Source organism: Cuculus canorus, chromosome 4, assembly GCF_017976375.1.
Source record: "Cuculus canorus isolate bCucCan1 chromosome 4, bCucCan1.pri, whole genome shotgun sequence".
NCBI classification, from domain to species: Eukaryota; Metazoa; Chordata; class Aves; order Cuculiformes; family Cuculidae; genus Cuculus; species Cuculus canorus.
Window position 1 is genome coordinate 3943981 of NC_071404.1, and position 27679 is coordinate 3971659.

Consider the following 27679-nt stretch of genomic DNA (forward strand, 5'->3'; position numbering starts at 1 on the left):
TTGGGTGGCTTTGCCTGTCATTCATCCTGATCCGCGCGCCTCGCCGCTGTCCAATCTGCGCGTCCCATTGGCTCGAGTGCCCCAAGCCCCGCCCCTTACGAAGCTCTCGCGCTTTCATTGGGTACCTGCGGCCCGCCTTCGCCCAATCCGCACCTCCCATTGGCGCAGGCTCTCTAAGCCCCGCCCCTTTACGGATCTTTTGCTTTTTGATTGCGTGGCTGCCCCTGCCAGTCATCCTGAGCCGCGCCCCGCCGCTGCCCCATCCGCTCCTCCCATTGGCCGAGCAGCCTGTCGCTCAGCGCTGCGGAGGGCGCTGATTGGTGGACACCGCCCCGCATGTCCCGCCCCGCGCTGCGCATGCGTAGTGGCCGGCGGGGCTGCGGCGGTTGCGGCGTTGCGGGCGCCGCATGGGGCGCGGGCTGCGCTGCGCATGGAGCCGCTGCGCAATGGCGGCGGGTGCGGGGCCGTGCGGGGAGCGGACAGCGGAGCCTCGCAGCGCTGGAGCGGCGGCAGCGCGGCGGGGACGGAGCTCCGCGAACGGGGCGGGCCCGGCAGCCGCCAGCGCCGGGACTCGGTGCGCAAGAGCCGCCCGCGTGAGTGAGGGGGCGCGGGGGGGGGGGGGGGCGTATGGTAATGAGCGCGACAGGGGGCGGAGTCAGTGAGGGGTAGGCGTGGCTAAGGCAGAAGGGGCGGGGTCAGAAGGGGTGGGGCTGGGGAGAGGGTCTCCGTAATGTGGGGGGCGGGGACACTGGGACAGCAAAGGGGGGGCACCAGCTTGGGGACAGCGTGGCCACCTTGGGGACAGCATTTCCACCTTGGGGACAGCATTCACAGTTTGGGGAGAGCGTGGCCACGTTGGGGGCAGCACAGTGGTGTGGCAAATGAGCCCAGCATGGCCAGCTTGAAGATGGCATCCCCACCTTGGGGAGTGTGGCCACCTTGGGGACAGTGTGGCCAGCCTGGGGATGGCATTCCTAGGTTGGGGACAGCATCTCCAGCTTGGGGACAGCATTTACAGTTTGGGGAGAGCATGGCCACCTTGGGGACAACGTGGCCAGCTTAAGGGCAGCACAGTGGTGTGGTGACATGAGCCCAGCTTGCGGATGGCATTCCCAGCTTGTGGAGAGCAGGGACAGCGTGGCCAGCCTGGGGGTGGCATTCCCACCTCGAGGACAGCATCTCCAGCTTGGGGAGAACGTGCCCACCTTGGGGACAGCATTCCTAGATTGGGGAGAGTGTGGCCTCTTTGGGGACGTCCCCAGTGTGGGGAGTGTGTCCAGCTTGGGGACGACATCCTCAGCATCCTCATGGCCAGCTTGGGGACAGCACAGTGGTGTGGTGACATTAGCCCAGCATAGCCAGCTTGGGGACAGTGTGGCCAGTTTGAGAACAAGCCAGTGAGGTGGTGACATGGGCCCAGCATGTCCAACTTGAAGACAGCACAATGGGGACAAAATGGGGTGATGGCATGGGCCCTCAATGGCTGGTTTAGGGACAGCATGGTGGAGTGATAGATGGGACCAGCATGGCCAGTTTGGGGACAGTGTGGTGGGGACACAGTGGGGAGGTGGCCTGAACCCAGGCTGGTCATGCTGGACTCAACATGGTGGGGTGGTGGCATGGGCCCGGTGTGGCCAGTTTGTGGACAGCACGATGGGTTGATGCCATGGGCTCAGTTAGGCAAGTTTAGGGATAGCGTGATTGGGACATAGTGAGGAGGTGACATGTCCCCAAGCTGGCCACGATGGGCACAGCACTGTGGGGACACGGTGCGGGGGTGGCATGGGCCCAGTATGGCCAGCTGGGGGACAGCGTGGTGGGGTGGTGGCATGGGCCCAGCATGGCCAGCTTGGGTACAGCATGATGGGGATGTGGTGGGACAATGACATGGACTTGGCAAGTTGGAATGGAGGATGGGACAAGCTGAGCTACAGGAGCTTAGGGAGACTGAGGGTGAGAGCTGGCTTGGTGGGTTGGAATGCAGAGGTTGAAGCTGTGCCGGGGCTGAGATGCCTGAGTCAAGGACCTTGGACCAGAGAGAGAGAGGAAAGGTCAGTGATAAGGACACGGTGGACAAGGAGAAGGAGATGAATGGGCAGATGGAGTGGCCAGGGGTGATGGCTGTGCAGCTGGGCTTATAACTGGTGGAGGAAAAGCCAAGGAGAGCGAAGAGAACGGTGTAAATTTGGGGAGGGGAGAGTCCAAGGTTGGCCAGGATTGGGCACAGCGCGAACCGGGCAAAGCCACTTCCCTTCACTAGGTTTTTAAGCACTATATCAGAAAAGGTCCATGGAATGAGTTAGGTACAAAATGGATGCAGCCTTCATTTTGGCAGCAGGAGCTGCGTTCAGGTGGCTCTGGCTGGTGACTTCAGCCATGTTTGCTGTGGAACAGCGATTCTTTCTTTACTCATGCTGGAATCCTTCCTGCTGGAAGGAAATTGCCATGCCATGAAAATGAAATAGCATCCGTGTAGTTCCCCGTTACCTGCGCAGCTGTGAAAAGGGCATCTAGGCTGAAAATGGGAATCGGAATTGCCCAGCATCTCGTAGCCAGGCTGGATCTGCTGGGTGTTTATTCTTACTGTGTCAGTACAAAGTTTTAAATAGCTTTCTTTCTCTTTTTTTGGCTGCTGGAAAAAGGGAAATTTCTTTTTTTTCCCTCTTGTAGTGTGAAAAATAGGAATTATCTCTCGGAAGGCTTCAAAAGGCATTTGCTGAGTGGATGCTGCTTGCGTTATTGATTTCAGGCAAGTGCAGCTCGGCAGAGCTAAGGTAGTGTCAGTGTGGTTTGGCGAACCTGCCTTTCCTTTGCCTTTCTCCATTCCTTCCGTTTCCAGATCGTTGCTGGATTATAGGATTGATCCTGCACTAGGAAATGTTTGTGAGGTTAACATTAAATAACAGAGGTAATGATAGGTTTTTTGCTTGCTGAAGAATGAATAGGATGAAAGAGAATTCGCAGCAAGCTGCGAGGTGGTTAATGAGGGACGCGCTGGTTAAGAGGTTGCAACCAGCTGTAGGGAAATGAAGGAGATCCATGGCATGAAGATTAGGGTGGGCTTAGATGGAGCAAGGCATTAGGGGATTATAGTTTTCTGCCTGGCTCAGGGGCAGGTTCTGTGGAAAACATGGGTTGAAGTTGGCCGTTGAGGTTCTGGTTTGTTGCGCTGAGGTTCGAAGCAGAGACTGGCGTGGGAGAACAGGGGTTCTGGCAGCTTCCGAGACACCGTTTAGATCCCAACTGGAAGGTGAGTGTAGTGCGATTGGGAGTTACAAGATTTTGAATTAGGAGAGATTTATGCTGGTTATAAAGAAGAAATTTGTTACAATGAGGGTGGTGGGGCCCTGGCCCAGGTTACCCAAAGAGGTGGTTGATGCCCCATCCCTGGAAATATCCAAGGTGAGATTGGATCCGGCTCTGAGCAACCTGATCTGGTTAAAGATGTCCATGCTTCTGCAGGGGGTCAGACTGGATGAGCTTTAAAGATCCCTTCCAAACCACAGCATTCTGTGATTCTAGGATTACAACATAGCTCATCTTCACTAAATGATTTTTGTGGTAATTGGATGAGAAATATGATTGAGTGTGTGCACAACACCTGGTGTCAATGTAAATCATGCTTTGAAGGTTAAAACGCTCAATCCCACCTTAAGGAAGATTCAAGCAAGCCTAAATGAAAGCAAACCGCTCAGTACGCATCTCATCAAAACCACCTTCCTTTAGCTCCTACTTATCCGCTGCTGGATCGCGGCGAACGAGCTCAGTGACCTTGAGGCTCCTCTTGCCTGCCGGCGCTGGCAGATGCCCTGGCAGATGAGCCCTGCTTCCCCAGGAATGAAAGGATTTCAGTGGGCTGCGGTTCAAGCTCGTGATCTTTCTTCCTCCCCGCTTGTCTGTCTTGTTCCAGCGCTGTGCAGCGAGGGCTTTTCTGCTGCGGAAACCAAGGAAGAAAGGAATTGAATTGGATGTGTCTGCAACAACGTGACGTGCAGCATCTGAGCCGTGTGCCTTCCTGCACCTCAGGCCACTGAATATTCCCTGCTGCTCTTCGTAAGGGGGAAAGAGCTGTAACGCAGGTGCTGTGATTTTCAGTGTGCCACAGGTAAAGGAGGAGAAATCAAGGACGCTGTTGCTCTCGGAAGGAAGCAAGAAGTATCCAGGAAAATGTTGTGGAGCGGAGATTTGTTGAAGTTCCTATTTGCTTTGTGGTATCACGGTGGTGGAGTGTGAAGGGGAGCCTGACGGCATTATTAGTACAGGCAGAAAAGATATAATAGACCGTTTCTATAATGATACATAAAATATATTCTAGCATATATAATATATATGTTATATACAATATTTATAACATATATAATATATAGTTATATATTATCATATATCTTTTGTATTATATTTTTTATGTGTTATATATATAAAGCTGGGGAGAGGCTCCTTGTGAGGGAGTGCAGGGATAGGATGAAGGGGAATGGTTTGAAGCTGAAAGCGGGGAGTTTGAGATGAGATCTTAAGGAAGAAATGTTTTCCTGTGAGGGTGGTGAGGCCCCAGCCCAGGTTGCCCAGGGAATCTGTGGACGCCCCGTCCTGGAAGATGTTTACGGCCAGGTTGGATGGGGCTTTGAGCAGCCTGATCCAGTGGGAGGTGTCCCTGCCCATGGCAGAGGGTGGAACTGGATAGGCTTTAAGATCCCTTCCAACCCAAACCGTTCTATGACTCTTGTCATATAATATGGCTTTATCAGCTCTGGAGGCAATACGGAAGAATTCCTTTCTGGTAACAAAATACTGGTACCATTACTGAAAACTGCACTTACAAAGTGGACTGGAAATGCCCTGGCTGAGTGAAGAGGACTTTCCCATTATGTTTACATTAACGAACAGATCAAAGGGCTTGTTGTGGGAAGAGTTAAATGCCAAGCACAACACCACTGTCGACAGATCTTAATGAGCAAGGGAACAGTTTTTATAATGACTCTCCTCCTAATAAGAGGAATAGGTCAGCAGTTCTGTTAATCCATGTCCTCCTTTTCCCCATTCCCACTTGCTCCTGGCTCTCCTGTGCTGCTGCACATGTCCTTGGTAAAATTCCCTCCCCAGGTTTCCTGTAGCCCCTTCAGGTACTGGGAGGCAGCTCTTAAGGTCTGCTCAAAATTGCATGAATTATATTTGATTGTAGAATAGTCACGGATTCCAACAGAAAGCATGTACCAAAAACATCAAGAAGAGCACCCTGCAGATCATTTCTAAAAGTGAATGCATGTGTGGTTTCAAAAGAAAAACCCATGTACTCATCCATTCTGTAGTCCTTTCAAGCTGATCCCTTTGTTTTTTTTTAAACTTAGTATCTTCAATCAGCATTTTGCAAAGCCTTAATGTAAACATTGCCTTAACTTCTCAATACGGACTGTGTGCAAGAAGAGGTGCAAATAAAATCCTGTTCTGGCAGCTCCTTTGCAGTACAACATTTCATAGAATCACAGAATGGTTTGGGTTGCAAGAGACCTTAAAGCCCATCCAGTTCCAAGCCCACTCAGGGACACCTCCCACTGGATCAGGTTGCTCAAAGCCCCATCCAACCTGGTCCTGAACACCTCCAGGGATGGGGCAACCACGGCTTCTCTGGGCAACCTGCACCAGTGCCTTCTCACCCTCATTGTGAAGAATTTCTTCCTAATGTCTAGTCTAAATCTTCCCCCTTCTGCTTTAATTTTTACTACCTTTTTATGGTTTGAATTGTGTGTGAAATGAGGATTTCAAGCAGAGCCTTTTTATACCGATGCTGGGATGTGCAGTCTTAGCATCGCTTTATGCTGATGAATCCTTTCTTCCCGAGTTGTGAGATTTCCATAGTGGTAGAAGACCATGAAAATGTAATGTTGGATATTCTAGAGGAAGCATGGAGATGCTGTCATACGCTCGGCTAAATCAGCAGCCATCCTTGCTCCTCGCAGGCTGATCTTTTTAGCTTTGGGTCTAATTGGCTCATAACTTTGGGATCAGTCTGTGACACAACTTGAGCCGCTTGTCGCACGGAGAAAATCCACCGTGGAGATGGTTAATTACATCGCCTCTTTCATCTTGATGCTTCTGCAGCTTTCCAAATAAGTCTGTTGAGGGTTTGTTATTTATATACCGTCCAGTTTTGTAACGTGATTAGTGTAACAGATAAAGGCATTGTCTTTCTCTTGCCCCAGAGAGCTTCCAGTCTAACTCTAAAAGGGATTTGAAGATGAAGGGAGGGTGCAGCGCTGCTGTGGGAACACGGTGGATCCTTGAGCTCTTCCCTGTGTGAGGTTACTTAATCCTGTGAGCCCAGAGCTTTCTTTACAGGCTGTTTTTTTTTGTTATTGCGTACCTATAGTTTTCCTATTACAAGAGAGTTTATTCAGCAAAGATCTGCATGTAAATGTGTCTATGAAGCTGCTTTTGATAAGTGCCGCAGCTCAGGCGAAACAGCACTTTGTCGAGCCAAAACAATACCGTCTCGAGCCAAGAGAGGAAGACCTTTTTTTCTTGGAGAGAAAAAAATTGCTGTAAGGATCCTTGATAAGATGGGGAGGGGCTCTTTATCAGGGAATCCAGGGACAGGATGAGGGGAGCGGTTTGAAGCTGAAAGAGGGGAGATTGAGATGGGGTATTAGGAAGAAGTGTTTAGCTGTGAGGGTGGTGAGGCCCTGGCACAGGTTGCCCAGAGAAGTCGTGGCTGCCCCATCCCTGGAGATGTTCAAGGCCAGGTTGGGTGGGGCTTGGAGCAACCTCATCCGGTGGAAGGTCTTCCAGTGGTTGGAACTGGATGGACTTTAAGGTCTCTTCCAACCCAAACCATTTCATCATTCTATAACTACTGTTGCAAAGTGTTGGCTTAGGGAGGCAGATGGACACATGGCTCCTGGTTGTGTGCCTGACCTGCTGAGCGTGGCCACAGTCTTGCCAGTTCCTTCAGTCCCTTTGTTGGACCTCGCTGTTTTTCACTCCAAATTTCCTTGCATTTGTATTCATGTCTCACACAGTGTGTGAGAGCAGGATTCCTGGCTGTTTTTGTGCTAACAAAGTAACATATGGAGTTTCTTCAAACAAAAGACTGTAGAAGGTTTGAAGTTGTGGCATTGGGAGGTGGATTTCCTGCCTTTCTTGTAAATGTCCAAATACCCAGGGAGAGATGAAATGCTTCCTGGGAGGTGCTGGGCGGGAGGAGAGGCTGAAGGTTTGTTTAGTGAGGCCCTTCCCCTTCTCTGCCTGTGGGTTTTTCATCCTCCCTGCGGATGATCTCAAAGGTCTTTTCCAACCCAGTGATTCTATGACTCTATTTTCCTCACTGAAAGGGTTCTCAGGCACTGACAGAGGCTGCCCAGGGAGGTGGTGGAGTCACCATCCCTGGGAGTATTTAACAGACGGGTAGATGAATTTCTTAGGGATGTAATTTAGTAGTGGACAGGTATGGTTTGGCTTGATGGTCTCAAAGGTCTTTTCCAACTTAGTGATTCTATGATTCTCTGGCTGGAGAGTGCTTTGGAAGGAGAGACATGCGAGGCTCCTTCTCATCGTGGAGAGCTTCAAGCAGCAGCAGAGATGCGTTTGCGTTGGCTGTTGAAGCTGATGTTGTCTTGTGCTGGTTATTTCAGCAGAACCTTCTGACTGATGAACACTGCCCTCCAGGCTGCCCAAAGGCTCCTGGGTGCCACCAGTTCTCATGCTGCTCTAGATCCATTGTCTTCTGCAGCAGCCGTCCTGGAAAACATGCTGTGGAGGCTTACAAGGGAGAGACCTTTGGGTGGCTCTGAGCCACGCTGTAGATGTTGGGAAAAAATCAGTGTTTTAAGAGAGATCTCAGTGGCAGATGGTAATGGCGTTGATCCAAGAGAGCTTCCTCCTTCCGCCCTCTGAAGACATGGATTTGTGTAGTTCTCGGATATGGAAGTGCTGCTGCTGCTCTGCGTGTTCATGTTAGCTGACTTCCTGTAAGAGTCAGAGAAGAAAATGGTTCTCCATATCATTGAAATAATTTACTCCTCTTGTTTGTGTCTTACAGCCCCTTCCTACAAAAATGGGTTTGTAGGGAAAGTTCTGTCCATGCCTCAGATTATTTGAGTGCTCTCAGTGTAGGTTTTACTGCATAGAGAATCCTTTCCAGTACGGTAAAGTAAAGAACTGCTTAATTTTGAGCTGGCACACTTCTTCCTTGGATTCCTAACCTGTGGCTGGCATGTATAGAATGAGAGATCCATAATTAAGAATCATTTGGTTTAAGTTAATTACCTTAATAGGCTATCTTTTCGAATCTCTCCCCGGTGACTTAGTGAAGGTACAGCCGAGCTGTTGGCAGATGGAGAACCCCAGCTGCTGCGTCGCAGCCTTTTCTGCAGCTGCAGCTGCACCCAGAGCCAGCACCGCTCTGAGCCGGGGCTGGATGTGTGTTTGAGGCCAGGCTGAGTGAGGACTGCTGAGCCTTGTGCCCAGGCTCTGCAGGCTTCATTCCTCTTTGAAGGAATAGAAATTTGTAATCATGAATGATTTGGGTTGGAAGGGACCTAGATGGAACTAGATGATCTGTAAGGTCCCTTCCAACCCAAACTGTTTTGTGATTATTTGACCTTAAAGCTCATCCAATTCCACCCCCAGCATCCCCGCACCCCCCCGCCATGGGCAGGGACACCTTCCACTGGATCAGGCTGCTCAAAGCCCCATCCAACCTGGCCATAAACATCTTCCAGGACGGGGCGTCCACAGCTTCCCTGGGCAACCTGTGCCAATTGCCTCCCCACCCTCACAGGAAAACATTTTTTCCCAAGATCTTATCTCAATCTCCCCTCTTTCAGCTTAAAACCATTCCTCCTTATTCTATCCCTGCACTCCCTGATCAAGAGCCCCTCCCCAGCTTTCCTGTAGCCCCTTTAAGCACTGGTGGGCTGCTCTAAGGTCTCCCCAGAGCTTTCAGGATGATCTTTAAGGTCTCTTCTAACCCAGCCCGTTCTATGAAGACACATGTGCTCAACGTTTCTCCATGTAAAGCCCTCAGTAGAGTTTCCATCCTGCAATCCTGATAGACTTTGCAGTCCTGAATTCTGGAGTACAGGAGAAGTTGTCATGAAAAAAGTCCTTGAATCGCTTTCTCTCTCCATTGGAGATTTAAATTTCTCTCATTCATGAACAAATATTTTTGTCTGTTCTTGTTTGAAGTAAATGCGTTAGAAATAGAGGATGATTGAGATGTGGACATGCCTCCTAAAATAGAGCTTGCATCTTCATTCAAGATTCCCTTTGGTGATGGTTCAGGGTGGCCTCGATGTAAATATATAAAAATAACTTGGTGATTTAAAAATAACATGGGTAACTGATGCTGCGGCAGCGCCTGGGGAGCCGTGATGCTCGAAAAGGGGCTGCGTCACCTCCGCTCTGTACAGCAGCCAATTTAACCCTCCAAGGAGAGGGGATGTCGTCTCAGACCTTTGCTTGCCTGTATGGCTTTGTAAAGATGGCTTTCTTCGGGAGTGAGCCCCCTTCCTGCCTCTGAGTTCTTTTCTTTGCTGCTTGGTGTTCTTAAGAGCTGCCTCTGGGTATTTGGCTCCCTGCGGGCTTGGTGCTTCTGCAGTTGCACTGGCAGGGCTTTGGTGTGCACCTCCTGTGCTGCTGGCATGGGGGGATGACACACCTGCCCAGCGGTGGGAGCCAGGCTGCTGCTGGGTGGGAGTGTTGTTCTGCTTGAGGGTAGGGAGGCTCTGCAGAGGGATCTGAACAGGTTGGAGCGATGGGATGAGGCCAGTGGGATGAAGTTCAACAAGGCCAAGTGCCAGGTCCTGCACTTGGGACACAATAACCTCATGCAGTGCTCCAGGTCTGGGGAATAGTGGCTGGAAAGTGCCTGGTAGAGAAGGACTTGGGGGTGTTGGTTGATAGTGGCTGAACGTGAGCCAGCAGTAGCCCAGGTGGCCAAGAAGGCCAACAGCATCGTGGCTTGGATCAGCCATGGTGTGGCCAGCAGGAATAGGGAAGGGATTGTCCCCCTGTACTCGGCATTGGTGAGGCCACACCTCAAATCTTGTTCTTAGTTTTGGGTCCCTCACTCCAAGAAGGACATTAAGGGGCTGGAGTGCGTCCGGAGAAGGGGAACGGAGCTGCGGAAGGGGCTGGAAAACAAGTCTTACAAGGAGCTGCTGAGGGACCTGGGGTTGTTTAGTCTGGAGAAGAGGAGGCTGAGGGGAGACCTTATTGCTGTCTACAACTCCCTGAAATGAGATTGTAGCGAGGTGGGTGTTGGTCTCTTCTCCCAAGTGACAGCAATAGGACAAGAAATGGCATCAAGTTGTGCCATGGCAGGTTCAGATTGGACAGTAGGAAGAATTTCTTCACTCTAGGGGTTCTGAGACACCGGTAGAGGCTGCACAGGGAGGTGGTGGAGACCCCACCCCTGGAGGTATTTAAAAGCCGGGTAGATGAGGTGCTCGGGGATGTGGTTTAGTACTGGACAGGTAGAGTTGGACGTGATGATCTCAAAGGTCTTTTCCAGCCAAGCAATTCTATGATTCCTTGAGCCTGACCGGTGGAAGGCCTGCCTTCCAACAGCGGTGGGAACCAGGCTGCTGCTTCCCTGAGCCTGACTGGTAGAAGGTCCCCTTTAGATGGCGATGTGAGCCAGGCTGGCGCGCACTTCTCTGCCTGCAAAGAGCAAACACGCTTTGCAAATCGACAGTAGTGTGTTGGCATCTCTGTCTCCTGACATGTAAGGATGTTACTGAAACCAGAGATGCGCCTTTCCAGAGGAACTTAAGTAGCAGCTACGTTCCATTCATTCCGTTTTGGTTTCTAACCATTCCTTTTTTGGCTTTGTCAAAACCGTCAGGGTTTAATCTTGCTGCCATAAGCCATGACATGTGGCTGCGTTTTTCCTTCTGCGCTGGAGCCCGTCTATCTCGTTAGCTGTAGCCTATCCTTTAGCTCATTAATAGTAATATTAATCTGTTCCAGTTCTCAGCTCTAATCGCAGATTCCATCTGATCAGGTTTTTCTCTTGATCTTTTCCAAGCAGCTCATTATCTGGTACAGCTATAAATGTTGTCGAGCCTGACACTAATGCATATTTTGTACCGTGGGGGAATTTAACTAATAAAATAATCCAATTAGACATTTGTTTTTGTCTCCCTGGGGCATCTTAGATTACTTGTCTACCTCAGTTACGTGTTGTAATTAGTTAACGTTTGTACATCCCTTTGATGTAAAAGCACTGGTTTTATCCCTGGCTCTGGCTCAGGATCAGGACTTTATAAAAAGAAGTAGCTGAGGATTAAAGTCACAGACCTGCACTGTGTGCATTGTCAGCGCTGCGTGGGGCGTTGTCAGCGCTGTGTGGGGCGATGCGAGCGCTGTGAGGGTTGTATATCAAGTGCTGAGAGTCCCTGGACATGAGGTGCCTCCAAACAGGCATTGCTTTCACGTACAGCAGAGTCTCGGGACAGATCAGATTGCTAACGTTTTTTTCTTTGTTTACCACTAAGTGAATAGATCAAACGGAGATGGATGGGATGGAAAATGGCATGAATTAATTCGGTTTCTAAGTGTTCATTTAAGTATCTTGGCATGAGAAGGACATGGATCTGTTGGAACGGGTCCAGGGGAGGCCATGAAAATAATGCGAGGGCTGGAGCACCTCTGCTATGAGGCCAGGCTGAGAGAGTTGGGGTTGTTCAGCCTGGAGAAAAGAGACCTTCTAGTGACCCCTCAGTACTTAAAGAGGAGTACGGGAAAGCTGGGGACAAACTTTTTAGCAGGGCCTATTGTGACAAGATGAGGGGGAATGGTTTTAAACTGAGGCAAGGGAGACTCAGGCTAGATAGAAGGAAGAAATGCTTCACAATGAGGGTGGTGAGACACTGGTCCAGGTTCCCCAAAGAGCTCGTAGGTGCCCCATCCCTGGAAACATCTAGAGGCAGATTGGATGGGGCTCTGAGCAACCTGATCCAGTTAAAGATGTCCCTGCTGGTGCAGCAGGGTTGGACTGGATGACCTGCAAAGGTCCCTTCCAACCCAAAGTGTTCTGTGATTCTGTGATCCTATGACATGTCTTGCCTGGTTGGGGATGTGCTGCGCTGGTGTGAGCACATTTCTTCCTGGGCAATGACATCTTCACAAGCTGAACTGATGCAACTCTTGGTCTGCCCGTGCTGGTAGTGAAGACAATCTTGCTTAAGCCCATGATCTGCCACCTTCCACCCTGCTGGCGTGTAAATCTGTCATTGGGCCAAACTTCAACCAAGCTCTGTGTCCTCCAGACCCATAATGGGTGCCTTAATGGTGCCCAAGGTCTTGCTCATCCAGCCTGTGCAGCAGAGGTTGAATCTGAGATGGGTTCCCTATGCAACCTGTCCATGGGGGTGTTCTGACCTCGATTCACCCTGCGGCACGATGGAAATAGTGTGGGTTTTACTTTTGGGCTTTGGTATTCTGTGACGCTGTTTTGTTGGTAGTGTGCCAATATCATAACCTGTTCTCTTTGTTTTTTTCATCTTCTCTCTTTTAGTTTTTCCTTGGTTCGGCTTGGATATTGGAGGAACCTTGGTCAAATTGGTTTATTTTGAACCAAAAGACATCACCGCTGAAGAAGAGGTGGAAGAAGTGGAAAACCTCAAAAGCATCCGCAAATACCTGACCTCAAACGTAGCCTATGGATCTACAGGCATTCGAGATGTGCACCTTGAACTAAAGGACCTTACCATGTGTGGACGTAAAGGCAATCTGCACTTTATACGCTTTCCTACTCATGACATGCCTGCTTTTATTCAAATGGGAAGCGAAAAAGAGTTCACAAGCCTCCATACTACCTTATGTGCCACGGGAGGTGGAGCGTACAAATTTGAGCAGGACTTTCGCACAGTAGGCATTTTTGGCTTCTGTACCATTAGGATCTGGTAGTGGGCTAATTTTTAAAGCTTAAAACTAGAAAACTCTCTCTGCAGATTCTAAAACTTCTCTAAATCTTCGCTTTGGAAGTTTGTACCTAACTGTAATTAAATTCAGTTTGGGAAGCGGCATGGGGAGACACGTTTGCATCTCTAAATTAGGAGAGAAAAGCGCAATGTTACTGTAACTCTAATTAATATTCACTAACTTCCATGGCTCTTTGAAGACTTTCCCTGTGTTCTTAATCTCTGATCCTGCTGATCTCGGTCTTGTGGGTTTTTTTTTCCCTCATTGCTGTCTTTTCACATGCTTAATATTTGATTTATTGTTCCTTTGCTCATGTGGTTTCACCTTTAATGTGCGTGTGAGCGAGCTGGTGGTCACATTTGGTGGTGAATTAACCAAAGCCGGGCTTACTGGCTGAGATTTGACATCATCTTGCAGCTTCATTACAAGCTTGACTCATGTTCATAGGTGAAAAACATGTCTGATAAATACTTTGTTTAACCAGGGCTTGAAAAAATGCACCAAAGAAAGGGCTTTTTGTGCAGTCGAGGCAGTGACATGAGGGGAAAACAATTTCATAACTTTCTCTGTTTTCTAGGTGGTTTGCGGTTGATTTTTTTTTTTTTTTTTTTAAGCCCAGCAGTTAAATCCCTTCACATTTTCTTTGTTTTTCATACCTCAGACTCTGGGCCTAAATCACAGAATCATAGAATGGTTTGAGTTGGAAGGGATCTTAAAGCCCATCCAGTTCCAACCCCCTGCCATGGGCAGGGACACTTCCCACTGGACCAGACTACTCAAAGCCCCATCCAACCTGGCCTTGAACACCTCCAGGGATGGGGCAGCCACAGCTTCTCTGGGCAACCTGTGCCAGTGCCTCATCACCCCTGTGAAGAATTTCTTCCTAATGTCCAATCTAAATCTTTCCCCTCCGATTTAAAACCATTTAAAGAATCAGGCCTGTAGAAGTTGATGGGATTTTCTTGGCGTCCATCTGTAGATCTGGTGGTTCTTTTCCTCCCTCGTCCCTGCCCACATGCTTCAGGGCCAGGGTAGTTAGGAATCCACATGCGTGGAGAGAGACGGAGCCTTTCTGCAACCCATACTTTCCTCTCAGCCACCACAGGGAGCGACGTCGCTGGCTGAGTTTAGCTGCCAGGGAAGGTGTATTTCCAGCCCTGAGCACAAACGCTTTGGGTCCTTTGCTACTTCTTGAATAATAGTCTTCTTTTTTGATCCTCCAGATGGGTGACCTTCAGCTTCGTAAGCTCGATGAGCTCGATTGCCTTATTAAAGGAGTTCTTTACATTGATTCAGTTGGATTCAATGGACATTCAGAATGCTACTATTTTGAAAACCCGACGGATGCTGAAAGATGTCAGAAGCTCCCGTTCAACCTGGAGAATCCGTATCCTCTCCTGTTGGTGAACATTGGCTCAGGGGTCAGCATTTTGGCCGTGTATTCAAAAGAGAACTATAAACGGGTGACGGGCACGAGGTGAGTGCGGTGGGGGAGTAAAATGAGTTTTATTTAGAGTGTGGAATGTATTCCTGTGTTGTAGATGACATTTTCAGGGCCAAGCTGCGTCAAAGGTGGGGAGGTGAACGACTGAGCTCCTGCTTTTACTGCAAGGTCAGTTCTCTGTCACAAAGATGACGTGTGCCAGCAATGTGTGCTCACAGCCCTGATGGCCAACCCATGTCCTGGGCTGCATCCAAAGCAGTGTGGCTAGCAGGGTGAGGGAGGGGATTCTCCCCCTCTACTCTGCTCTGGTGAGTTCCCACCTGGAGTCCTCTGTCCAGTTTTGGATTCCTCAACGTAAGGAGGAGATGGAACTATTGGAATGGGTCCAGAGGAGGCCACAAAGATGATCAGAGCAACAGAGCAAGAGACCAACCCCCACCTCACTACAACCTCATTTCCGGGAGTTGTATAGAGCAATGATGTCACCCCTCAGCCTCCTTTTCTCCAGGCTAAACAACCCCAGGTCCCTCAGCTGCCTCTCATAAAACTTGTTCTCCAGCCCCTTCCCCAGCTCTGTTCCCTTCTCCGGGCACACTCCAGTCCCTCCGTGTCCTTCTTGGAATGAGGGACCCAGAACCGAACCCAGGATTTGAGGTGTGACCTCAACAGTGCTGAGTCCAGGGGAACAATCCCTTCCCTGCTTCTGCTGGCCACACCATGGCTGATCCAAGCCAGGATGCTGTTGGCCCTCTTGGCCACTGCTGGCTCATGTTCAGCCTCTCTCAACCAGCACCCCCATGTCCTTCTCTGCCAGGCACTTTCCAGCCACTCTTCCCCAAGCCTGAAGCTACACAGGGTTGTTGCGTCCCAAGTGCAGGACTTGACACTTGGCTTTGTTGAACCTCATCCCGTTGGTCTCAGCCCCTTGCTCCAGCCTGTCCAGACCCCTCTGTAGATCTACCCTCAAGCAGATCAACACTTCCTCCCAGCTTAGTGTCGTTTGTGAACTTACTAAGGGTGCACTTGATCCCCTCGTCCAGATCATTGATAAAGACATTGAACAGAACTGTGCCCCTAAGTTCAGGATAGCTGTGCTCTTTTGCTCCAGTAACCCCTCTGAACTAGTGTTGATTTTAGGATCGGCGTCTCCGAGTGCTGGGAAGAAGGTGGATATTGTAAAATGAGAAAATTAATGTCTCATTTAGCAATGTGCCCTCTGCAGAAGGTGGTGAGGGCGTGGGGTTCCTACAGGCTGTACGTTATTTGAAGTAATAGATTTAAAGTAAACTGCTCCTCTTCCATCATTGCTCTTGGTGAGAAGAGGAGAAGCTGAAGGAATGGGGCAACCTGAGCTCACTGAGCATGGCTGAGCAAGGAGCCCTTTTCCTTCTCTGTCTCAGAGGCAAAGTGGATGACTTTGGTTTTGCTTCGTCTTGCAGCCTTGGAGGGGGAACCTTTTATGGTCTCTGCTGTCTTCTTACTGGTTGCTCCACCTTCGAAGAGGCCCTTGAGATGGCGTCTCATGGAGACAGTACCAAAGTGGACAAGCTAGTGCGCGACATTTACGGAGGAGACTACGAGCGATTCGGATTGCCCGGCTGGGCTGTAGCGTCCAGGTAAGGATGATTGGTTTTTATTTTCATGGGAGGTTCTGCAAGGGTGAAAAACTGGATCAGTGTGTCTTAGGAGAGCTACCATTCCTTCTGCTAGTCTGTTTTACCTGGTCTAAATCATCCTGGCCATCCAACCTGGCTTTATTAAACCTCATGAGGTTCGGACCTTTAACCTGAAAACTGTTCTTACAGCTTTGGAAACATGATGAGCAAGGAGAAGCGGGAATCTGTGAGCAAAGAAGACCTCGCGAAGGCTACTCTGATAACCATCACAAATAACATTGGCTCCATAGCACGGATGTGTGCGCTCAATGAGGTATTCAGGGGCGATTTGTTCTGTTGCTTCCTGCCTGACGCATCACTCCTCTGCTACTGGCACGCAGCATCTCTTTTCCTCCATACACTTCTGTAAATGCCTGCTCACGCTCATCTTTTTGGGTGTTCAGTAAGTCGTGATCTGCTGGTTTCACATTCTTCAGTAAATGTTGTCCTTGCTCTTCTGTGTAGTTTGAGGCAGATCATTGTGCCATGAGCAGGGGATGATTTAGGAGTTGGCTGTGGGTCTCCTTAGCTCCAATGCTTTGTCAGGACTTCAGCAGCATCTCTAGTGGCTGGAGGAGTTCTGCAAGAAGCGACAGCTCTTGGGACCACTGAGAGAGAAGGGAAGGTGGGGTGGAGGCGCGTAGAGGCTGGAGACCTCTTGTTGCTGCTGATTCTCTGGGTCAGGCCCCACCACTTCCACAAGCACTCCGGTATCTTTGGGCTTTCAGCTTCTTTACAGTGCTGCCTTGTTGCATTCATGTCAAGCAGCATTGTACAGGGCTATGAAAGAACAGAGACAAGCTCTCCGCTTCGTTCCGAGCCTGTTCCTACGGGATGAGCTGACAGGTGAAGCGTCCTCCTGCCTCCCATCACTGTTGGCAGACGCTCACTGTTCACCTTTGTTTCCTGCTGGAACAAGGCACGATGTGTTATAAACAGGATCTTGCTCCTTCCTCCAGAACACGCAGCTGAGTGCAAAGAAGGTGCTGAGGAGGTAGGGGAAAGAGTTAAGGAATGTGAGGATGGAGGGAAAATCTGTGAAAGGACAGAATGACCCGAGTTGGAAGGGACCCACAAGAATCATTGAGTCCAACTCCTGGCCCTGCTTAGGACAACCCCAACATTCACACCATGTGTCTGAGGGCATTGGCTAAACTCTTCTTGAATATTGTCAGGCTTAGTGCCGTGACTGCTTCCCTGGGGAGCTGTTCCAATGTTCCACCACCCTCTGTGTGAACAACTTTCTCCTAATGTCCAACATAACCCTTCCTGGCACATCTTCTTGCCATTCTCTTGGCATTGGAAGAGTGATATCACTGGTCACCTGTGAGAAGAGATCAGCTTCTCCTCCTTCCTCTGTTAGGATACAGTAAACTGCGATGAGGTTCCTCCCTCAGTCTCCTCTTCTCCAGGCTGAACAGACCAAGTGACTTCAGCTGCTCCTCATATGACTTCCCCTCTAAACCCTTCACCAACTTTGTGGCCTCCTCTGGACACTTTCCAGTACCTTTAGGTCTTTTTATATATTGCAGTGCCCAAAACTTCATGTGAGTGAAGGAGCAGAGAGGACTTGATCCCAATTCCTCGGCAAGAGAAGGAACTGAAAATGATTTTCTTGTTGGAGAACAAAAAAGCTTCAGGGCTCATCTCTTGGCTCAGGAGAACTATTTTGGCATTGCAAAGTTTGACTGGAAGTCTGATTTAAATCCAGAATCTCACTACTTGGTTGGTCTTCTCCTTTCTTTTGGGATTGTGTTAAGTATGGGTTTCTAAGTCTTCTTTTTCCTAATCCGCAGTAGAGCCATTCAACTTTAACTTTTTAACGATGAGTCAAAGGTCAGAGTTGGAGGAGAGAGAGGAGGTGGCACTTGATAAGCAGTGTTTCTGGCCAGTATAAGGATTTCATAGCTGAAAATCAACCATTCTATTCAAATTCCAAAGCTGGAAAGGCTGTAGTTAGACCTGTGGATTATAGAATAGTGGGAGAAAGAGCCTGGCTTAATGTGACGTGGCTGCTGCTGCTTTCTGAGAGAATTGTGGATGTTTATAATGTTCTGCAGATCCTACCCAACACTTTCAGCAGTCACGTAATTAATGGAATCGTAGGTTGGAAAAGATCTTTACGATCATTGAGTCCAACTGTAAACCTCACTCTGCCAAGTCCGCCACTAAACTGTGTCCCATATCTCCACGTTTTTTAAATACCTCCAGGGATGGTGACTCCACGACTTCCCTGGGCAGCCTCTTCCAATGCTTGACAACCTTTTCTGTGAAGACATTTTTCCCAATATCCAGTCTAAACCTCCCCTGGTAGAACTTGAGGCCATTTCCTCTCATCCTATCATCTGTCACTTGGGAGAAGAGACCACACCCACCTCACTACAACCTCCTTTCAGGGAGTTGTAGAAAGCAATGAGGTCTCCTTTCAGCCTCCATTTATCCAGACTAAAGAGCCCCAGGTCCCTCAGCTGCTCTTCATAACCCCTGTGCTCCAGACCCTTCCCCAACTCTGTCCCCCTTCTCTGGACACTCTGCAGTACTTCAATGTTGTCCATGTTGTGAGGGGCCCAGGATTTGAGGTGCGGCCTCACCAGCATTTGCCTTGAACATCTCCAGGAATGGGGCATCCACAACTTCTCTGGGCAACCTGTTCCTGTTCTTCTCATTCTGAGGTGGGGTTTTCGTCGTTGCAAGCAGAAAATGGAATTTAGCCTAACAAATGTTTCTTTGTTTTTCCTTAATACCTGCAGAACATCAATCGAGTGGTGTTTGTCGGCAATTTCCTTAGGATCAATACAATCTCGATGAGGCTTCTGGCCTACGCTTTGGACTACTGGTCGAAGGGACAGTTAAAAGCACTTTTCTTGGAGCATGAGGTGAAGTTACATTCTATATCTCTTTTGTCTTCTGTGAGAATTCCAACCCTCTGTGAAGCAGCGATGTGGGGTCAGCAGCTGTGGATGGCACAGTGGGCTCCCGCTGTGCTGTTATTGCAGCCGCAGTGACTGCGGTGTCCAGTGTGGGATCACAAAAGCCACGTACAGTGTTCCAGTAGCTATTGTTGGGATTGTTTACTGCGAAGCTCATCTTGCTTCTGAGCTTTCTTTCAAGACTGGTGGTGACGTGGATGCTTCTGTGCAGCTCTCCTTCCCAACACAGCCATTATAGTCAGAACCTCTTCAAGCCAACCATGTCCTGGGCTGCATCAGAAGAAGTGTGACCAGCAGGGCGAGAGGGAGGGGATTCTGCCCCTTTACTCCACTCTTGTGAGACCCCACATGGAGTCCTGTGTCCACTTTTGGAGTCCTCAGCACGGGAAGGACATGGATCTGTTAGAGCGAGTCCAGAGAGGGTCTATGAAGATGATGCGAGAGCTGGAGCACCTCTGTAGTGGTCTTCAGTACTTAAAGGAGCTACAGGGGAGGGGCTCTTTATCAGGGATTGCAGGGATAGGACAAGGGGGAATGGGTTTAAGCTGAAAGAGAGGAGATAGAGATGAGATCTTAGGAACAAATATTTTCCTGTGAGGGTGGGGAGGCTCTGGCCCAGGTTGCCCAGAGAAGTCATGGCTGCTCCATCCCTGGTGGCGTTCAAGGCCAGGTCGGTGAGCAGCCTGGTCCAGTGGGAGGTGTCCTTGCCCATGGCAGGGGGGTTCGAATTGGATGGGCTTTAAGGACCCTTCCAACCCGAACTGTTCTATGAGTCTATTTTGTAATGTACCCACTTAGAGTTATTCCTTCCCACAGTCTTTTATAACTGTTAAACTTGCAATGTACGTGTAATATTCCTGTACTTTATCATGTTTGGGGGTTTGATATTCCTGTCTGTTTGCTCCTCAGGGTTATTTTGGTGCAGTTGGAGCTCTCCTGGAACTCCTGGATTCAGCCTGATTCTGTACATTGAACCTGTGAAGTCCACGGCACTTTCTGGGTCCTGCAGCTCACGCTTCTCTTCAGAGCATCCCTCGCTGACTGCCTGACTAGTGTGGGTGGCCAAGTTGGGAAGGAGAGGACTGTTGTGTTTCTGCCCGTAGCAGCTGATCCTCAATTGCAACACAGGTTTGTTTGAAAGCAGTTTGTATGCAGGCACGTTGATGGCAGCCAGCGGTTCTGTCTGGAGCATCCGCAAGGCATTCACGGCTCTGGTTTGTCACCTGTGTGGTGGTGGCATCATAAAGGACTTGCACTCCATTCCCTCCATCGCGATCCCTTCGAGTGTTGATTGTCTCAAAGCTCAGCTGCAGCGTTTTGTATCCGCAAAGGAAAGGTATCACATTTCCAGTGCTGTCTGTAAAGGAGGAGGAACATCAGCACAGCCTTGGTGGGTAGAAACCAATCGGAAAGCTTCTCTCTCTGAACTGTACCGTGGGCTCTCGGACACCACTGTGCTGGCAGCGAGGTTTTGTTTCTGTTACTGCAGTTTCTTAGCTATACGTACATATTGTTAGAGGCAAAAGGTGAAGCACAGGTCCTCAAGTGCCCTAGATCTGCTCAGGCTGATCCTGGTTTCAGCCTCCTGTACAGAGCACGGGAATCTTTTGGAGTATGCGTAGTGTCAGGAGAGTCTCCTGGCCTCCAAGCCTGAGATCTGCTAACACCAAGTTTAAGAAGAAACTGTATTGGGTTTCTTTGTTTTTTTCTCTGTTGTAAAACTTGGCTGTGTATAACCGTACCAAAGAGATTCCTTCTGTCAGGCACTTGGCATCTCCTCTGTAATGTTCTGTTTTATGTTTATTAATTGCTAAACGAGCAGTTCCTGGAGAAATGTCTCCGTTTTCTTCTGCAAGCTGGGTGGCTGCAGCCTGGAGCCCCGAAGGATCTCAGGATGTGGATTTTGAGGTGGCTTCCTGCACGCTGAAGGAATGATCTCAAACCTACCGAGGTGCTGGCAGCAGAGGGCAGCCCAAAAGAGAGAAGCAGCGCTCAGGCGGGCTGTAACCTGAGCTTCTTTCCTGCTCTTTGCAGTTCTTCCCAGGTTGGATTGTGCGTGATGACAGGAATCTTCACCGCAAGGGTGTCCGTGTTCCCTGTGTCTTGCTGCCACTGCCATTTTTTTCCAGGCAAGGAGCATGAAGCTGCTTTTCTGAAGAGCCACCGCACCTTCTCTTGATGCTGTGAGCCAAGTGGAGATGGCAGTTCCGAGTGTTCCCTGCCATGCGGTGCTCTGGCTGTCCGGCTGAGTGGCTGTGTTCCATATGGACGCTGTCCTTCCGTGTGCGGTGAAGGAGCCTGGTGGAAGTGCAGATCATTCTGGTGGGTACATGCTGGGCTCTGCTTGCTGCCGCCACCTGAGATCTGAATCCTCATGGGGTGCTCCACAGCTCGCTGGGTTCTTGGCGTGGTACCTGCCTCTCTTTGGGGCCTGAAAAGGGAAGAAAACACCAATTCCAAAGATGAAATCTGCTAGATCAGCTCCTGTGTGGCATTTCTCTTGGAGCCCATCTTGTCCTCTCCGTGGGTTCCAGACAGGCACAGCGTAAAGGAAGGCGTTTCCTAAACTGTGGGCCCAGAACTTCCTGATTTCATCCAGCAACTTGACAACGACAATGAAATGGAACCACGTGGAAGGGAATCCATGCTGCATGCTGTCTGCAGAAGATGATGTCCATGCTTTCCTGCCAGTCCAAGTGAGGCCGTATCCCGCTCTGCGTTCCGGGTAATGAGTGTCTTGTAGAGCTGAGGGCTGCAAGCAGGATAACACAGGATCCTGGCCAGGTTTGAGGTGGAAAGGGACCTTCAGAGGTTTCCTAGCCCAGCCCCTGGCCATGGGCAGGGGTGTCCCAACCTGTTTGGGATCTGTTGGATCCTCATTTATTTGTCATTCTTGTATTAAAACGCCTCTGCATTCGCATTTCTGATCGTAGCTTTGCTGGAGCTGACGTGGCTCTGCCACACAACCCACTGCTGTTTCAGTCCTGGCCCCCAGCCCAAACTTCTTCGGTGGAGAAGGAAACATTCTTCGGCTCTTGGCAGCATCCAGGTGCTTGGCTCCTGGTTGTCCTGTGCCCACGATGCCCTGGGCTGGCGTTTGATCCACCTGAGGCTTTGGCACAGCCCATGGCACTGCGAGATGGCACCTCTGGGATGTTGAGGCTACCCAGAATTCTTGTCCTACATAGGAGGCTTTTTATGGCCTTTGGGAACTGAAGGCTGAGGGAAGGAGGAAGCTATGTTGGAATGAAGAAGGAAGTTTTGAGGAGCCGAGGAACAGAACCGTGAAGCCTCCGGCAGCCTGCGAGGAGTCCCTGCCCTGCGTCCCTGGGAGCTGCATCTCCTCTGCTTTCTTCGTGTTCATTTTTGGCTCTGCAGCACCTCTTTCTGTGAATTTTAGGTGGATCCCGCCTGGTCTGATGTCCAACACCAAAGTTCCCCCATGTATTGTGTGTGGATGTTTTTGTAAGTTCCATTTTTTTTCTTCTTGGAATAAATTCTCCCAGTTATTTTTACATCCTTGCAGCTCTTCTCTGGTTTCCTTCTTATCTCCATCTGCATTGGGATGGACTTTGCTCTGAGCAGTCATCTGTGATAGCTTTGTCCATCGCGGTGTCCTTACTAAATGATATTTCTACTGAAGCATCAAGAGTCTTGTTTGCATCAGTGAGGAACACTCCCTGCGTGCTCTGGTCTCTGGAAATCCATCGCATTCCAAAGCCCATTAATGGAGGGGAAAAAGACCCTAAAAGTTCCGTGTTTGCTGGTTGCTGGTAATGAGGGTCTGTCTCGATGCTCCATGTCCTGATGCTCGTGGTGTTTCTAACCAGGTACCTTGAAAAGAGGCTTCTGTACCTGGTTTATTGGGAATTGGATGCTCACATGGATTGGTGCTTCTGGGAGCAGATGGGATTGGGTGTGATGGGGTTGGATCTGGGTCAGGTTTTACAGCTGGGGCCTCAAAGCCCCGAAGGTTTCCGAGGGACCTCGTGTCCACACTGGTGCATCTGGTGAGGGCTTTTCAGCACCATAGAATGGTTCGGGTCAGAAGGATCATCCACTTCCACCCCTCTGCCATGGGCAGGGACACCTCCCACTGGATCAGGCTGCTCAATGCCCCATCCAACCTGCCCTTGGACACCTCTAGCGATGGTGCAGCCATGGCTTCCCTGGGCAACCTGGAACTCATGGCAGGACAAACGGTATATTTTTGGTGGAAGAACTCTTTGGTGGTCCATGAGGGTCGGTGCTTTGGAGGCCTCTTGGCCCTGAATGGCTGGATGGTAGGGAATGGGTTGGAGGTGGGATACGGCATTGCTCCAGAGCAGGAACCGTGGGGTGGAAATAACAAAAATGATGGTGTTTTTTGCACTTTGGTGCTGGATGCAGACTGCTTCTCTGCTACTTTGTCCCACCAGCTGGAATCTGCACCCTGTAAGCCCTTCACTGCTGTGACTGGAGCATCCAGAAGTTGAGGAGGGTGGTCGCTCCTTGTGTTTCTTTCTGGAGGAGGTGAAGGGGGACCTTCCCAGCGCTCGGCTCTGGATGGGGGGGACAGCCAGCACTAGAGGGCAGCAGCTCTGCGTGCTGGGCAGGGATGGTGGGACATAAGGATGGGACAGTGGGATGGGGGACAGGGCAAGGTGAGACCCCCGTGTCCTCCATGCCATGCTCCTGCAGGGATTGCAGCCCAAGCGGGGACAGGCAAGGGAGAGATTGGAGAGGAGGAAGAGGAGGTTTTCCTCCTGTCTGGAAGAGCTGGGGTGCAACGAGGCAGATGGGGGATAAGGATTGGAGATGTTCACCCAGAAAATCCCACGGTGTGGAGGCTCGGAGCTGCCCCCCCTCCAGAGAAGGGCAACGGAGCTCCGGAACAGGTTATGAGAGGCAGCTGAGGGACCTGGTGGTGTTCAGCCTGGAGAAAAGGAGGCTGAGGGGCAACTTCATCACTGTCTTCAACTCCCTGAAAGGAGGTTGTGGTGGGGTGGGTGTTGGTCTCTTCTTCCAAGTGATAGGTGATAGGATGAGCAGAAATGGCCTCAAGTTGCCCCAGGGCAGGTTCAGATTGGACATCAGGAAAAAAATTCTTCACTGAAAGGGTTCTCAGGCACTGGAACAGCTGTCCAGGGAGGTGGTGGAGTCCCCATTGCTGGAGATGTTTAAAAGCCGTGTAGATGAGGTGCAGAGGGATCTGGTTTAGTGGTGGACAGGTAAAGTTGGACTCGATCTCAGAAGTCTTTTCTAACCATGCGATTCTATGAACTCCTGTGGCCGGTGGGAGGTTGGTTTTGGGAAGATTTGGAGGAGAAATCTTTCCTGAGTGGGGCAGCCCATGCCTGGGATGTGCAAAATCCCCCTCAGCTGGGGATGCAGTCTGGGAAGAAAACTCTTCTCCAGGCCAGGAGATGCAGCCACTACATGGAGACAAAGCCACAGGGAATCCCCATCAGCCCATTTTCCAGGCTCCTATCCCCAAGAAAGGGCTGGGGCCAGGCTGGAACAGCGATTCGCAGTCCTACTGGGGACATCCCTAGGAATACACAGCACTGAGCAACCTGAGATTGCAGAATGAATTATGGAATGGTTTGGGTTTGAAGGGACCTTAAAGATCATCCAATTCCACCTCCTGCCATGGGCAGGGACACCTCCCACTGGACCAGAGTTCTCAAAGCCCCATCCAACCTGGCCTTCAACATCTCCAGGGATGGAGGATCCAAGACTTCCCTGGGCAACCTGTGCCTCCCCACCATACTTTGGGAAACGGATGCTCCCTTTTCCCAAAGCTTACTCTCCCGAGGGTTGACCTCCCCCCATACACACACTTCTTTTTCCAAAACCTGCTTTTATTTACATTTCAAGTCAAATCACATGCAAACTGTGTTTTGTTTTTTTTTTTTCCTTTCCTCACTTTTCCTTAAGAACAGAGTGATTAGCAAAAAGGACGCATTATTAGAATCTTAAAATAGCAATTAAATATACAAAAATATAGCTTACAAAACGAAAAAAAAAAATAAAACCAAAAAAAAAAAAGAGATTCCCCCCCCCAAAACAGCGAATGTTTTAAAAAATATTCTGCTGCAGAATTCGTAGTGTACAAACAACGTCTATGAGGCTCCACGCTCCATAAACAGTCTCGGGAAGGCTTGGGAGTCACACGGTATTTACAGGAGGGAGGATGACACCCAGAGCCTTCCTAGCCTGTGTCCCACCCTTTCCCAAGGTCTGGGAAAGCCGCTGTTAATACTGACAGCCCTACCCTAAAAAAGAAAGGGAATAACAGTTGCAAAGATGAGGGGGACGCAGAGGCAGTTTGCTACAGCGCCCAAATCCCCCGGCGCGGTGGGCAGAAAGGTGAAGGGGTGGCACAGCCCCCCCTGAAGCTTTTGGGGGGTTTGGGTGAAGCAAATATTGCCAGATCACATGTCCCGTGTGACCAGAATTCCCCCCCCGAGAATCAGGCTGAGGGTGATGGGATGAACCCAAAGGACAGGATTTGTGCCCATGCCGCCGTTTTGAGGCGCTGGCGGCTCCCACCGGTGATAGTTTGCGTCAGGATCGTGCCCATCGGAGGGACTAACGGCCCCGCTGAGGTAGCCCGCTGCGCCGAGGAGGGGGGCAGCCAACTCTGGTAGGCAGCCAAAGCCCATCAGACCCCATGGAATGACAGCTCCCGGGGGAAATGTCAGCTTCCCCGCCCCGCTAGCCCTTTCGGAGGAGCAGCGGGTGCCGAGGAGGCACCCATCTGCGGCACGAACCCACCATCGCTGCACCCAAGGGATCAATCCCCTGTTTTCTATGTAGGGATTGCAAAGGTGAAGGTGATGCCGTTAAAATAATGGCAAAGAGGGGATGCGGACAGGGAGCAGCCGTGATGCTCCAGGCTCCCTCCCTGCATCCTGGGCATCGTCGATGGTGGCGGAGAAGTGCGGAGAGCAGCAGGACTGGGAAGCGTACTGGGGCATTGGGGACCGTGTGGCATCACACCAGGCTTTCGGGCACTGTTGATGCTGCTCCATCGTGCCCCATGTGGCTTCCTGGCGGGTGTCGTGCTGGAGAAGGGATGTGCTGGAAGAAGAACATCGTGCAGGGTGTCTGCGGAGCACCCCGAGTCCCCCGCTCGCCCCGGGCTCGGGTGCGAGACCCTTTGTCCTGGCACAGCACCGCAGAGGCAAGTTTTTGGGTTGCGGGGCTCTTCCGTGTCAGCCATCGCGGATGTGACCTCTGCTAAAGTGCTCCGGGCTGGGTGCCCGGCTGCTCGCGGCGGTCTCTTGGTGCTGGTGCCGTAGTGCTTTGGTTGTGTCCGGGTTGGCGGGGAGGGCGGCAGGGCAGTCCCGGGAGCGGCAGAGCTATACGAGGTTCTCCGCACCGGGAAGGGGACCTTGGGGGGGTCCAGGGTCCGGCTGGCTGTGCAGCTGCGCCAGCTGCAGCACCGGCATGTTGCAGAGCGGGCAGACTTTCCGCACCTCCAGCCACTTGATGAGGCACCTGGGGGGACAGAGAGATGGGGATGGCATGACAGGGGTACTGCAACTCCCTCAGATTGGTGCCCAAGCATCCATTTTTCATTGAATCGTGGAATACCCTGAGTTGGAAAGAGTCCCTGAGGACCACCAACACCAACTTTGGACTCCCCAGAAGGCAGCCAACAAGTTACACCATGTAGCCAAGAGCAATGTTCAAATGCTTCTTGACCATCAACAGGCTCAGGGCCGTGACTGCTCCTTGTTCCAGTGGTTAGAATCACAGAATGGTTTACACTGGAAGGGACCATAAAGCCTATCCAGTTCCAACCCCCTGCCATGGGTAGGGACACCTCCCACTGGATCAGGCTGCTTACAAACCTGGCCTTGAACACCTCCAGGGATGGAGCAGCCACGACTTCCCTGGGCAATCTGTGCCAGTGCCTCACTGCCCTCACAGGAAAACATTTCTTTCTAAGGTCTCATTTCAATTGCCCCTCTTTCAGCTTAAAACTGTTCTGCCCTTATCCTATCCCTGCAATCCCTGACAAAGAGCCACCCCCAGCTTTCCTGTAGCCCTTTCAGTACTGGAAGCTGCTCTAAGGTTTTCCTGGAGCCTTCCCTTCTCCAGGCTGAATAACGCCAATTCTCTCAGCCTGTCCTCGTATGGGAGGAGCTCCAGCCGTCTGATCATTGGCTTCCCTGGGCAGCCTCTTCCAGTGCTTGACAACCCTTTCTGTGAAGGAATATTTCCAAACATTCAATCTGAACTTCCACATGTGCAACTTGAGGCCATTTCCTCTTGAACTATTGCTTTTTACTTGGGAGAAGAGACCAGCACCCACCTCTATAAACATAAACACACACACGTACAAATGTATATACACATTTTGGACTATATAAAATTCATATATATAAAAAAGGAAATAGGTTTCCCAGGTCATGACAGGACCTTTGCTGCTCCAAATGCTCAGATCCATTCTTCTCCCAAGCAACAAGTGATAGGATGAGAGGAAATGGCCTCAAGTTGCACCAGAGGAGGTTTAGACTGAATATTAGGAACAATTTCTTTACTGAAAGAGTGGTGAAGCACTGGAAGAGGCTGCCCAGGGCAGTGGTGGAGCCTCCTTCTCTGGAGGGGTTCAAAAAATGTATAGAGGTGGCACTCTGGGGAATGGCTTAGTAGGCACAGTGGGGTTGGGCTGATGGACTGGATGATCTTAGAGGTCTTTTCCAGCCTCAATAAGTCTATGAGAAGGGGCTTTTGCT

The 27679-nt window shown here is 50.4% G+C and overlaps 2 protein-coding genes across 9 annotated transcripts in view; one reads left to right on the forward strand and one right to left on the reverse strand.

Moving 5' to 3' along the window:
- Window positions 1–363: 363 nt before the first annotated feature.
- PANK2 (pantothenate kinase 2) lies at window positions 364–22465 on the forward strand. 3 transcript variants are annotated; one of them, XM_054065626.1, is made up of 7 exons: window positions 364–593; window positions 12515–12867; window positions 14145–14398; window positions 15805–15981; window positions 16171–16294; window positions 18771–18896; window positions 19860–22465. In XM_054065626.1, exons 1-7 carry the CDS (start codon window positions 431–433, stop codon window positions 19908–19910), a joined length of 1248 nt encoding a protein of 415 aa, XP_053921601.1. In that variant the 5' UTR covers window positions 364–430; the 3' UTR covers window positions 19911–22465. The 3 variants fall into 3 exon arrangements, with proteins under 3 accessions (XP_053921601.1, XP_053921602.1, XP_053921603.1); XM_054065627.1 differs by lacking the exon at window positions 364–593 and adding an exon at window positions 3913–4105; XM_054065628.1 differs by lacking the exon at window positions 364–593 and adding an exon at window positions 3966–4105 and having other exon boundaries at window positions 12515–12724.
- Window positions 22466–24765: 2300 nt separating this feature from the next.
- The window catches only part of RNF24 (ring finger protein 24), a 38250-nt gene continuing 35336 nt past the window's right edge, over window positions 24766–27679 (reverse strand). For 4 of the 6 annotated variants that reach the window (XM_054065823.1, XM_054065821.1, XM_054065818.1 and 1 more), the window contains exon 7: window positions 24767–26435. In XM_054065823.1, the coding sequence (XP_053921798.1) occupies window positions 26297–26435 (139 nt within the window). In that variant the 3' untranslated portion in view covers window positions 24767–26296. Of the gene's footprint in view, window positions 26436–27679 lie in introns of all 6 variants that reach the window. The other 2 variants (XM_054065822.1, XM_009566860.2) reach the window with 1 other exon arrangement.

What these genes read in the sequence shown, in the direction of transcription:
- PANK2 (XM_054065626.1), top strand. Translation starts at nt 431, where the DNA reads ATGGAGCCGCTGCGCAATGGCGGCGGGTGCGGGGCCGTGCGGGGAGCG. An exon ending in GGTGCGCAAGAGCCGCCCGC is followed by an intron (nt 594 to 12,514) that starts GTGAGTGAGGGG and finishes TCTCTCTTTTAG; the next exon opens with TTTTTCCTTGGTTCGGCTTG. An exon ending in CACTTTTCTTGGAGCATGAG is followed by an intron (nt 18,897 to 19,859) that starts GTGAAGTTACAT and finishes TTTGCTCCTCAG; the next exon opens with GGTTATTTTGGTGCAGTTGG.